This window comes from Cervus elaphus, chromosome 24 (genome assembly GCF_910594005.1).
Source record: "Cervus elaphus chromosome 24, mCerEla1.1, whole genome shotgun sequence".
Taxonomy (NCBI): domain Eukaryota; kingdom Metazoa; phylum Chordata; class Mammalia; order Artiodactyla; family Cervidae; genus Cervus; species Cervus elaphus.
Window position 1 is genome coordinate 29,428,888 of NC_057838.1, and position 13,164 is coordinate 29,442,051.

At 48.4% G+C, this 13,164-nt stretch overlaps 1 protein-coding gene and 1 non-coding gene across 2 annotated transcripts in view; both read left to right on the plus strand.

Annotated features, from left to right (window-relative positions):
- Positions 1-2,380: 2,380 nt before the first annotated feature.
- TRNAC-GCA lies at positions 2,381-2,453 on the plus strand. The gene has a single exon. It is a non-coding gene; the product is annotated as a tRNA-Cys (tRNA).
- Positions 2,454-4,755: 2,302 nt separating this feature from the next.
- LHFPL4 (LHFPL tetraspan subfamily member 4) overlaps positions 4,756-13,164 on the plus strand; it is a 30,800-nt gene continuing 22,391 nt past the window's right edge. The window contains exons 1-2 of the mRNA XM_043886744.1: positions 4,756-4,877; positions 5,791-6,282. Of these exons, the coding sequence (XP_043742679.1) occupies positions 5,877-6,282 (406 nt within the window). The 5' untranslated portion in view covers positions 4,756-4,877; positions 5,791-5,876. The remainder of the gene's footprint in view (positions 4,878-5,790; positions 6,283-13,164) is intronic.

The following is a 13,164-nucleotide window of genomic DNA, read 5'->3' on the forward strand; positions in this document are numbered from 1 at the left end:
ATAACTTGCCATGGCTTAGGAATATCTTGCCTGAGCATGGACCTAACCACAGAAGGGAAAGCAGGGTTCATAGGAAGATATGACTCCCATCACATGAACGGCTGGATCATGCTGGAACCTATTCCTGCTTATGCCAGTTTTTATTGGGTCTCTGTCATTTGCAACCCAAGAGTCCTGAAAAAAAACACATACTTCTCAGGAGAGACACAGTACAGCTACGAAAGCATTTTATTATTGAATGAACAATTCTTTACACTTCTAGTTTGCTTCAAGTATAAAGCATGTTATTTAATCATTCATGAAAGAGTATTTTTTTAATGATGGTCTTTTAATAGATGAAACCACTGAGATTCCAAAAGTCCAAGTGACTCATTCAAGACTCCAGCTCCAGTGAGCCCCTGCACGTGGCTCTGAAAATCTCTGAGTGAACTTCTGTCATGCTTATTCTACTCCATCTGTTTCCTAGGAGAGACTAGACAGTGAGTTCTTTCAGGGCAGGGACTGGGTCTTCCTCATCTTTGTGTCCCCATTGCCTAGCAAAGGTCCTGTTAAATAAAAGGTGCCCCTGATACCATTGATACCTAGTGGTTGAAGTAATAAATGATTTTGTTAGTCAAAGAGCAAGATTTAATGTGAGAGTTTGAGGGAGGAAAGAGAAAAAGGGCCTTTGCTTCGACTCTTTCAGAGATATTAGACATTCTAGCTCCCCTAATCATTGCTTTAAATATGTTGCCTCATTTAATCTTCACAATAACCCTATGAGATTGTGTCATCGGCTGAACTGTATCCCTCCTTCCTGCCCCCAAATTCAGACTATCGTAAAGCAAAGAGTGGGATCCAAGAAAACCATGGAAAGACAGGTATAACTTTTGTCATAGGCTCTTAAAAGTATTGGGGCTTCCCTTGTGGCTCAACTGGTAAAGAATTAGTCTGTGATGTGGGAGACCTGGGCTCCACCCCTAGGTTGGGAAGATCCCCTAGAGAAGGGAAAGGCTACCCACTCCAGTATTCTGGTCTAGAGAATTCTAGGGACTGTATAGTCCATGGGGTCACAAAGAGCTGGACATGACTGAGTGACTTTCACTCACTTCACTTAAAAGTATTAAGAATCTCTTCATCTCTCTGAGGACACATTGGCTTATCCTCTTGGGCTTTGCCATGGAACCATGAACATGACCATACATAGCCTAAAGGTTGCATCCTTACAGCGTATGATCCAAGGGATGAAAAACTGAGACTTGAACCCAGATGGTCTGATGTCAGTAACCAAACGATATGGAAATAAAAAGGAAACCTGGGTGGTTGAGAAGAATTGAACCCACTCTACAGAATTATCTATAGGGCACAGTAATTAAGAATGTGGGCATGACATAAATCCCAGCTGTTTCACTTGCTAGAGGTGTGACTTTGGGGAAGTAATTTAACTTCTCTGCCCTCATCTGTAATACAGGCATACCTCACTGTCCTCATCTGTAAGATAGTACCTATTTGTATGAGTTTGCTAGGGCTGCCATTATAAAATACTACAAGCTGGGTGGCTTAAACAACAGAAATGTATCTACTCACAGTTCTGGAGGCTAGAAGTCCATGATCAAGGTGTCAGCAAGTTTGGTTTCTTCTGAAGCCCCTCAGAAGATGGCTGCTTTCTTTCTGTGTTCCCATGGTCATCATCTAGTCTCTGTCTTCAACTCCTCTTTTTATAAGGACACTTGTGATACTGGATTAAAGCCCACTCATATCATCTCACTTTACCTTAACCACCTCTTTAAAGGTCCTACTTCCAAATAGCCACCTTCTGAGATACTGGAAGTTAGGACTTGAACATATGAATTTGGGGGCAGGGAGGAGGGATACAATTTAGCCGATAACATGATCTCATAGGGTTATCGTGAAGATTAAATGAGGCAATACATTTAAAGCAAAAATCAGGAAAGCTAGAATGCTGTAAGTGCTTAATAACTGTTCATTGTAACTGAATACTTACTTTAGGCATAAGGGTATCTAGCAAGTCACAGATTTTCCTCTGCTAGGATATTGGCTGGAAATGTTCTGGGGGCTTTTCTCCAGGTGGAAATGTCCAGGTGCTCAAGCCAGGTTCATCTTTTCCTTATGGTCTATAGTTCCCAACTTCAGTCCACAACTGTTCTGTTCTGTCAAAGATACCCCACTCTTTGGTTGAAGCTGAAGTTCCAGCTCAACAAACTCAGTTGGAGGATAAAAACCTTTCTTGTAAACTGCAACAAATGACCTAGATATCATTCTCAACTACTTGGGTTGGTTTATGGGCCCACCCTTGAGCCAATCATTGTATCCTGAACAATGGAATATTCTCATTATCCAGGTCTGATCATTTGCCTGGCTCTAGAGAGGAGTGTGGGCTTCCCCGGTGGCTCAGATGGTAAAGCGCCTGCCTGCAATGCGGGAGACCCAGGTTCGATTCCTGGGTCGGGAAGATCCCCTGGAGAAGGAAATGGCAACCTACTCCACTACTCTTGCCTGGAAAATTCCATGGACAGAGGAGCCTGGTAGGCTACAGTCCATGGGGTCGCAAAGAGTCGGACACGACTGAGCGACTTCACTTTCACTTCACTTAAGAGCGGAGTGTGGTGGTGATGGAGGATGAGTCTCACCAAATCCAGAAACTGAGTGAGGGGAAAGGAGTTTCTTTAAAGACAAAGGCAGTATGGGTGGCAGGCAGCTCTTTCCAGGGTGGGGTCAGTGTTCTGCAGAGCTAGACTAGAGCAACCAGTGAGGAGCTGGGACCCCATCTTAGCAAGAACTCTCAGTTCTTGCCTGGAGAGAGAATAGTAAGTGGACTTCTGTGATTTTTTTTTTTTTTTTTGCCTGGAGTGCCTAGCTTGCTTCAGCAGGATAGGAAAAAAAAAAAAAAAAGGCAATAATTCATGGCAGGATAAGGAGAAAAGATGGAGCTCTGGCTCTAGTAACTTATGTTCAGAATAGTGGCCATACCAGGAGCACCCACAGAAGAAGACTTCAAGGTGCCCTATGAGGATAACTTTCCTCCCTGCTCCTCCCAGCACCTTCTATCTCCTCATGAAGCTGTATGCTTCAGGATGACAGCGACCACATCTATTTTACCTGCCATCTTCTCCCCAAGGCCCAGCATAGTGCTGTGCTGGCAAGCTGCAGGAGCCTATCACGTATTTATTGGGTAGGTTACAAAAAGTAATGAATCAGGTTGATCATTTTAATTGGCAGTAAGGACTCACCTTTTTGTACAAGTCAATCCTCCTCTTGGGCTCTGTTCTCCATCTGTCAAGTGGGAGAAGGTATGGAATGAGGCTCTCTCCACAACCTCTTCCAGCTCAATGCTTCTGGGATCTTAGGGTTCTCAGGAGACAGTCTGGATGCCTCTTCAAGGAACCAATGGAAGGGGAAACCAAATCGATTGAGCAAACAGTCTCAGGTGAAATGACTTCATGTGGGTCTGTGGTCCTCAAATTGTGGAGGACTGCACATAATTTTTTTTTCTTAATTTGGAAACAACCGTGCCTATCTATTATTTTGCCAAATTTGGACATTGAAGGGAAAAAATGCCATTAACTATCAACACCATTTCTTTAAAAAAGAGATTTTTTTTTAAATTCCAAGAAAGCAAGAAGTACATCATCTCAGCAAAAAAACAAACAAACAAAAACCAAGAACAACACAAAACCAACCAAAAGACCCACAAAAACCCACTCCCTCTCCCCATAGGAAAAAAGACAGGTAGCAATCTCACATGATGATTATTATTTTCTTTGTAGATAGTTCTAAATTTCATCAGACTGATCCCTGTGTATGGTCCAGTCCTTGGATCGTACTAACATTATTTTCGCCACCCCTCAATACATGTCAAGTGGGGCTTAATCTGCCCACTTTACAGATGGGGAAACAGAGGTTCAAAGAGCAAGTGCAAGATCAGGGAGACAGTAAGTAGTAGCCAGAGTTTTCTGGATGCCAACCTAGACCACCTTGGCAGAACCTAAACCAAAAGCTATTTCACAGCAGGGAAGAAATGACCTGCACTGGCCCACCTGGAACGCCCTCTCGAGTTCTCAGGTCTAATCGTGAGTCTGGACTTGGATGCTTTGTCCTTTAACACACTACACGCTCATGATGCATCCACTTCATGTCAGGCACTGGGAAAGTGTAGGAAGACAAACCAACCCAGCCTCCTTCTCTCCATACTCACCCTGGGTCCTGCTCTCCGGCCTAACTCCTAATGCACTGGCGGCCAACGAATCCCCGCCGCGGGAATGGCTGTTAACAGTTTTGGGGGGGTGGTCCCTCTCCCAGAGCTGTTGGCAGTTTCCTAGGAGCCTCTGGGAACTTCCAATGCCTCCCAGACCCAAAGAACTGGAAGTGTAATGGTGCAACTCGAGGCACTGGGATAGGCTTTACCTGAGTTAACTTGGGAGCCAGGGGTCAGTTCAAACTCTTATCAACTAATATCCTGCTCGGACCCTCCCTGGTTCCCATGAGCTTTGGGTGGGCCCCGCAACCCCACAGCTCGGGCTGGGAAAATGGGGTCCCCCAAATTAGAAGGCCTTACTGTGGAGGAGGCTTACTGCTCGGGCTTGGGGACCCCCAGGACCGTGCCTACCCCGCTTCCTGACTGGACTGCCGGAACGCGGAGCTCCCCTTTCCCGTTCCGCTCCGCCCCGCACGCCGGCTGCAGGAACGCGCCTCCGTCGGGCCGCGCCGGTGCACGAGAGCTCGCGCCTCGGCGCGGGAGCGCGCCCCGGGGAGAACCCGAGCAAGATGGAGGCCGCGCAGAGGCCGCCGCCTGGGCCCGGCAAGCCGCCTCTGGGAGCGCAGAGCCGCGGCGCCTAGGCCGTGCCAGTCCCGGACCCGCCGCTCCGGACCGGGCCCAGGTTGGTCTCCCCGCACCCCCTCCCCCCGGCCGCAGCCTCCGCGCGCGTCCGGCCTGGGCGCGGGGCAGCCGCCCCCCACCCCCCACCCCCGGCCCTACTGGGGCCCGGCCGCTCCCCCGCGCCCCGGCGACGGCCCCCTGCCCCTTGCCCACTAACTCGCGGCCCAGGCTGCCCGCCGGCCCCGGTCCGTCCTCCCCTTGGCCTGGAAAACCTCTCTCCCTAGCCCTGGCGCGCCAAACCTAGGCTCCTCTCAGCCTCCATCCAGCCCTGTCTTCTGAGGGACCCTCCCAACCCCCCGCCCCGTCTTCAGACCCTGCAGTCCCGGTCCCCCGATGTTCCTCTAGCCTCATCCTGGTTCTTCCACTTCGCCCTCCCTGTCCCAGCCCCCATATCACCTTCCCAGTCCCCTAGTACTTGCCCCGTATATCCCCTTCTTACCCTCTCACGGAAGCGCCCACCTCCCTCTCCACAGACCCCTTTTAGACACCCAATGCCAGACCTCCTTTTACCCCTAATACCAACCCCCAAATTCCCTTCCGAGCTCCCTGTAAAACCCCTTAGCTAATTCTTCAGTACCGGACCCCAGCCTCCATTCCATCTCCCCACGTTCTCCGCCAGTACTGGTCCCCAAGCCCCCTCCCCAACTCCACCATAACCACTTTCTAGCACTCCCCCCAGCTCCCATATTCTCATTCCAGCCCCCTCATCCCAGCCCCCCAACTTTCACATGGCCTCTTCCTAGGTCCCCGAATTGGAGATCTTTGCCAGTCTCCCCCTACCCCGACACCTCCCCAGTACTCTCATGACCCCCTCCTAGCTCCTCCATACCAGCCCCCAGGTCCACTCAGCTCCGCCTCAGGCCCCGCCCTCGCGGGTACCTTGGCTCAGGGCCGCTTCTCGCGTGCGTCCCCAGCTCCCGCCCGGCAGCCCGGCGGTCGGTCCCGGGCCGGCGGCCCCCGCCAGCCGCCGCCGCCGCCGCCGGCCCCGCCCCCGGGCACCATGCTGCCCTCGCAGGAAGCCTCCAAGCTCTACCACGAGCACTACATGCGGAACTCGCGGGCCATCGGCGTGCTATGGGCCATCTTCACCATCTGCTTCGCCATCATCAACGTGGTGGTCTTCATCCAGCCCTACTGGGTGGGCGACAGCGTGAGCACCCCCAAACCTGGCTACTTCGGCCTCTTCCACTACTGTGTGGGCAGCGGGCTGGCGGGCCGAGAGCTCACCTGCCGCGGCTCGTTCACCGACTTCAGCACCATCCCGTCCGGCGCCTTCAAGGCGGCCGCCTTCTTCGTGCTGCTCTCCATGGTGCTGATCCTCGGCTGCATCACCTGCTTTGCGCTTTTCTTCTTCTGCAACACGGCCACGGTCTACAAGATCTGCGCCTGGATGCAGCTCTTGGCAGGTAGGGGCGGGCCGGGGGCGGGACCCCTAGAACAGACGCCGAGGACGGGGCTCCTTTCTTCCCAGACCCCTTTTTGAAGGAGTCAGAGACAGATTCTGCTCCTCTGTCTAAAGACACACCTCCTTCACTGACTCTCAGTAGCCACTGGGGAGGGGATTCTGTGAGAGAGACACGTTGGGGCAGAGGGCAGAGGCTTAGAGCTGAGTCTATAGGTTTGTGTGCTTGGATGTGGGAAGATTGTGTTTATTGACGTGTTAAGCATTTTGTCTGAGTTTCTGAGGGTCTCTGAGAGTCTCTTTTGGCTGTCTTAGGGGAAATAATTATCTGAATGACGAGTTACTCTATATGTGAGCGATTTCTGTTGCACTGAAAAAAAGCATGAGATGGGGAATCAAGAGGTCTGACTTTGACCTTTAACTTGCTTATGTCATCAACTTGGATGTTTCACTTTACTTCTCTGAGACTTGGTTTTCTCATATGTAAAACAGTGGAGAAGATTTCAAATACTCATGAAAAAGTATTTTGTAAACTCTGAAGTGCTGTGAAAAGATGAAGGGGGTTGGAGAAGGCTGTCTATTGTGTCTATCCAATGTTTGAAATGTGGGTGGTTAACAACACCTGGAAACATGGGTCTCTGGAGGGCAAGTCTTCAGCACCCCCCACCCCAAAGGCAGAAAGGGTTCTGGTGCCATGCCTAGTGAGAATGAGTCTCTGGGAACTCTCTGAAATGTTTGGCTAAGACAGACACCTTGCCCAAATGACCAGAGAAGGGCCTTTTGGGAGTAGGAACTGCTGAGACAGTTTTCCAGGATCCATTAGAGACCCCCTCCCCCCATCCCCGCCTCCCTTTCGATCGAAGACAGATTTTGAAGATTCAGCAACTTGGGCATTTGCCTAATTGCAGGCAGGGAAGAGAGTTGGGCTGGGGAAAATGGGGCCAGGGTATGGCAGGGATATGGAGGAGGAAGACTGATGAAGATTTGGTGAAGGAAAAAGTTTAGAGCATTCCAGGGCTGAGAAAGAAGAGGGAAAATGTGATGGTCATGCAGCTAAGATGGTTTTTAAAAATAAGCATCTCAGGATATTCAACAAGTGTCAGCCCCTTCAAAAGAGACCTCCTGTAGAAGATGTTCTGTCACTTGCTGATGATTCCACTGCTTAAAACACGGTAGGGAATTGTTTTTGGATTGTGAGGTATATGCTCTTGAACATTGTCATGGAGGGAAAACCACCATCTTTTCAAGGAGGTCTCTGGTTTTTGGAAATGGCCAAGTGTAGAAAACACAGGAGGTGATCAAATTGAGAATGGTCGCTGGAGATGAAAGTCGAGGTGTGAAAGCAAAATCAGAAGACTTGCTTGCCCAGGACGACTGTTACAAATGCTGGGAGGATTTATAGGCTCATCGGAAGAACTAATCAAGCTCTCAAAAGGACTGCCTTGCAGAAGTCAGCATTTATTCAGTATGGACATTCTGGTGGGCTTGTTTCAAGTCCATGTCACTCCAATCAACTTAGATGGAGGTCTTTTAAGATTCTGGGGAAAATGAGAAAGGAGAATTGTAGGATGTGTGTGGGGGTATTTGTCAATTCCCAGAAAGTGATTTCCATTCTACTCTTATAAGATGAGCCAGAAAGAATATAAACTCAGCTAGAACTCCCATTTCCTGAATCTTACTTTGTAGCCTGCAGATGGGTTGTTGACCTCTTGGTTTTCCAATTCTCTGTAATCCATGTGGGTTTAATCTTGGGGATTTGATGAAATATGCAACAACTCCATGTAAATATAGAATTTCAGGGATCTGAGAAATCAGCTTCTTTGAACCCTGCCTTCTGCTCCTATCTTAGAGAGAGGAAACTGAGTCTGGAGAAGTGAAGGTCACACAGCCAGTAATAGAGTAAACTAGGCTTGACTCCTGGCCCAGTGCTGTTTCCCTTGTCTTACTGCCTCACTCCAAAGGTGGTTATCAGAGTTGAGCAGTTCATTCTATCTTACTTCGAGATTTCTGAGCTCTGGGTTAGTGATTGATTCACTTTGCTTCATAAAGGGCAGGGGCGGGAGCACTGGACTACTAGTCATGGCGTTGTGCTGGTGTGTGTGTGTGTGTGTATCTTAGCTAATTCTGCCTGTGACCCACCATGCAGTGTTAAGCAACCATTTTTAGCTTAAATCTCAGTTTTCTCATCTGTACAATGGGGGACTAATCAGTCAGATTAGTGGATTTAAAATATATCTTTCAGCCATGTGGGGTTCCTAGAATAACTCTTTCACTAGGATCATTCTACTTAGAAAGGGAGAAATCAGTCATTCTCAGAGAAACCGCAGAGAAGAAGAGGACCTTGTTTGTATCACATAAGAAGTAGAGAGCCTTCTCTGGCAGTCCAGTGGTTAAGACTCTGTGCTCCTACTCCAAGCAGCATGGGTTCAATCCCTAGATCTTGCATACCATGCAGCAAAGTAAAAAAAAAAAAAAAAAAATTGAATGCCTGTTGTATAGTTTTTGTTCAAATGAACATTTACTCAGTTTTTTTTTGTTTGTTTTTGTTTTTGGCTGCACTATGAGGCATGTTGGATATTAGTTCTCCTTCTAAGGATAAAACCCCTGCCCCCTGCCTTGGGAACATGGAGTCTTAACCACTGGCCCACCAGGGAAGTCCTTTTACTCAAGTATTTTAGAGTCTTCTGAGTGCAGAGCACTGGACCATTGGGAAAATACAAAGAGATACTTATTCCCTTGTGTATTTCTCACCTGCTCAGTGATCATCCCTCTGCTAGGTGCTGCAACACTGAGATCAACTCTGACCTCAAGGCTCCTAGGTCTATAAAGCACAATCTCTGCTCACAGGAAGCTTACCATCTAGCTGAATCACTGTATTGGTCAGCAGTCTCCCAGTGAAGTGACAGAAACCCAACTCAAGCTGACTTAAGTAAATTAAAATAAGGTAAAGCGGGTAGATATGCAGATGATACCACCCTTATGGCAGAAAGCAAAGAACTAAAGAGCCTCTTGATGAAAGTGAAAGAGGAGAGTGGAAAAGTTGGCTTAAAACTCAATTCAGACAACTAACATCATGGCATCCGGTCCCATCGCTTCATGGCGAATAGATAGGGAAACAATGAAAATAGTGACAGACTTTATTTTCTTGGGCTCCAAAATCACTGTAGATGGTGACTGCAGCCATGAAATTAAAAGACTCTTGCTCCTTGGAAGAAAAGCTATGACCAACCTAGATGACCAACCTAGACAGCATATTAAAAAGCAGAGACATTACTTTGCTAACAAAGGTCCGTGTAGTCAAAGCTATGGTTTTTCCAGTAGTCATGTATGGATGTGAGAGTTGGACTATAAAGAAAGCTAAGTGCCAAAGGATTGATGCCTTCGAACTGTGGTGTTGGAGAAGGCTCTTGAGAGTCCCTTGGAGTGCAAGGAGATCCAACCAGTCAGTTCTAAAGGAAATCAGTCCTGAATATTCACTGAAAGGACTGATGCTGAAGCTGAAACTCTAATACTTTGGCCACCTAATGCAAAGAACTGACTCACTAGAAAAGACCCTGATGCTGGGAAAGATTAAAGGTGGGAGGAGAAGGGGACAGCAGAGGATGAGATGGTTGGATGGCATCACCGACTCAATGGACATGAGTTTGAGTAAGCTCCAGGAGTTGGTGATGGACAGGGAAGCCTGGTGTGCTGCAGTCCATGGGGTTGCAAAGAGTCGGACATGACTAAGCAACTGAACTGAACTGAACTGAAAGAGGGTAGTGATTTTGGCTCACGTACATTGATAGTCAGGAGTATTGGCTTCAGGCATGGATGGATCCAGATGCTCAAATAATGTCATTAAAAATAAGCCTCTCTCCATTTCCTGATTCCACTCTGTTGGCTTATTGTTAAGTTCACTTCTCTTTTGAAGGTGATAAATATGGCTACCAGCAGCTCTGAATTTACGTTGCTTCAACTTAGCAATGCCTGTGGACAAAAGAACACTTGTTATTCAGTGGTTGCAGAAAAAGTTCCAGGGCTCATTCTGATTGGCTCAGCTTTGGTCAAGTGTTTAATTAATCAGTGAGACTTTGTCTAAGGTCTCGCTACACGCCCATTCCTGGGACACATGAACTGATAGGGGAGAAAGAAATTCCCACACAGGGAAATCAGGTGTGACCACTGGAGGAGAGGTACTGTAGGTTAGACAATTGCAGACAGAATCCTTACCCTGGACAGTCTGAGCACCAATATGTGCTCAACCTTAGGTGCTGTGGAAACCCAGGGCAATTGAGGAGGCTGCTGGCTTATTTGGGAGGTGAAGCTTGAGTAGGGCTGGGTGTGGCCAGATGTGAGGTTTGAGAGAGCATTCTGAATGGAGAGGAAAATCATGGGTGGAGAGACAGAGGGGAGAAAGCCACATCTGGCTTGAGTGTGAACTTCACTTAGGGGACAGCAGCAAGGAACAAGGCCAAGAAGGAATGATGGAGCTCCAGTGTGCCAGGCTCTGAGTACTGGGTCAGAAATTTTAGATTTTAATCAGCAGGTAGTTCAAAGCTATGACCGCTGTTATTCTTCAGGAAAAAACAGTTAACAATTTCTGAGCCTTTATTATATGCTTGACCACATGCTGAACATTTACATGCATACTATTATTGACGCCTCACACTGTCCTATGGAGTAGGTACCTTAATGAATATTTCATAAGTGAGAACATTGAACCTTGGAAAGGAGAGTCATTTGTCCAAGGTCATACAGTGGGTAAGCGGTCGAGTCAGAATTGTAACCCTGTCTGTCTAACCTGAAAGCTCAAGGATTTATGAAGGATTTATAAAGGAACATTCAGGATGGGAATAAAGACAGGATGAATTTGCCAGAAGAGTCGAATGCTAAGTGGAAAGACTGGGAGACTCAGGTGGCTCTTTGTGGAGTGAGGCGTCAGCTTTTCAGGGCTTGTCAGAATCTCTCCGCTGTGCTTTATCTGGTCTTTCCCATTTACGAGGTGCTAGCCATTTTCACATTCATTATGTCATTTGCTCTTCATCTGTTAAAATGACTTGTCTAAAGGTCAGACAGCTAGCGAAGGGCGGAGCTGAAACTTCATATGAGTCTAAATGGATCCGGAACCTGCTTTTACCCCTGAACTGGAACCCAGGATGTGAATACACAGATTACAACTGTAAGGTCAATGTACTCAGTGCCTGCCTGTGGGCTGAGTGAGGTTAGCCAGGGGAGGTGGCTGGCTGGAAGCCTGGTTCAAGGTCGGAGGGGTCAGTGTGCAGAAGTGGTGGAGGACTTAGACTGCCTGCTCTGCCACCTCCAGGTTGTGTTCCTTGGATAAATGGGGTTTCTTCTCTGATTCTCAGTTCCCTTTTCTGTAAGATGGAGATGATTGTTTTACCTACTTCAGAGGTCATGGAAAGGAAGGAAGCCATGGGGCTAAAATGCTGAGTGTGGTTCCTGGCGTAGAGTGATCAGCCGATGAATGGTCACTCTTATTCCCGTGACGTAGTCTGCGTGAAGAGCTGCTTGTGAGGAGCCCTTGCTGCTCAGGGGAAAGACTCTGGACTTGCTGAGATGATCAGAGGCCTTGAGAAGCCAAGGACTGTTAGCTAGGAAGGGTCCTACTCATCAGCTGGCTCCACACCCTCATTGTCGAGATGAAAAAGCTGAGTTCCAGAGAGAAGAGACAGATTCATGGTCACAAAGTGAGACTTCTGTCTACAGAAGGGAGATGATTCTGACCACATCTACTCACTGTTGAGAGCCTACTCTGTGCAAGGCACTGACCTGTGCTAGAATCACCATGGAGAAGACAGCATGTGAGACGGAGTGGGAGCTGGGGAGACCGATGGGGACGCCAGGGGCCGGGCAGTGATCCAGAGGTGAGCCTCTTCCAGCCCAAGGTGTGTGTCCTAAATCATCAGGGGTCTCTGAGCCACAAGCAGCAATGTCACTGCAGCTTAGAATATGTATCCACATTCCTCCCCACTTCCTTGGGTTATGTTTCACACCTGGTTTGGGGTTTTCTTCATCCAGAGAGTCTTTGTTGTATGCAGTGAGACTGCTGAGCACATTTAGGGACTATCTTCCCTCCCACCCTTTTTCCCTCCCTCCTTCTCTTTCTCCACCAACTCTCCTTCCTTCCTTCTTTCTTGCTTTCACCTTCCTTCCCTCCCTCCCTTCTTTCATTTTCTGCTTTGCTCCCTCTCTCCCCACACCCTTCCTTTCTTTCTCACACCAGTTCTCTTACTGACAGCCTCCTCTGTGTGTTAGGCTCAGGGAAGCCTGCATGAATCCTCTTTCCCAGGTATTTCCCACGCGCTCCAGTGGTTGAGACTCCGAACTTCCCCTGCACGGGTTCCATCAACGGTCAGGAAAGGTCTGCATGCCCTGTGGTTTGTGCTGTGCTGAGCTTAGCCACTCAGTCCTGTCGGACTCTGTGACCCCAGGGGCTGTAGCCTGCCATGCTCCTCTGTCCATGGGGATTCTCCAGGGAAGAATACTGGAGAGGGTTGCCATGCCCTCCTCCAGGGGATCTTCCCAACCCAGGGATTGAACCCAGGTCTCCTGCATTGCAGGCAGATTCTTTACGATCTGAGACACCAAGGAAGCCCAAGAATACTGGAGTGGGTAGCCTATCCCTTCTTCAGGAGATCTTCCCAACCCAGGAATTGAACCAGGGTCTCCTACATTGCAGGCGAATTCTTTACCATCCAAGCTACCAGGGAAGCCCGTGGTATTGCCAAGGAGGGGAAAAAAAAGGAGTCCTTGCTCATAGTCTAATGGGAGATATAGGAAAGAAATCAGATCATCATACTGTGGGATGACACATGAAATGACTGAATCATGCAAGGGTATCTTGGGGGCACGCACTTCTGACACATTAAGGACAGCCAGGGAA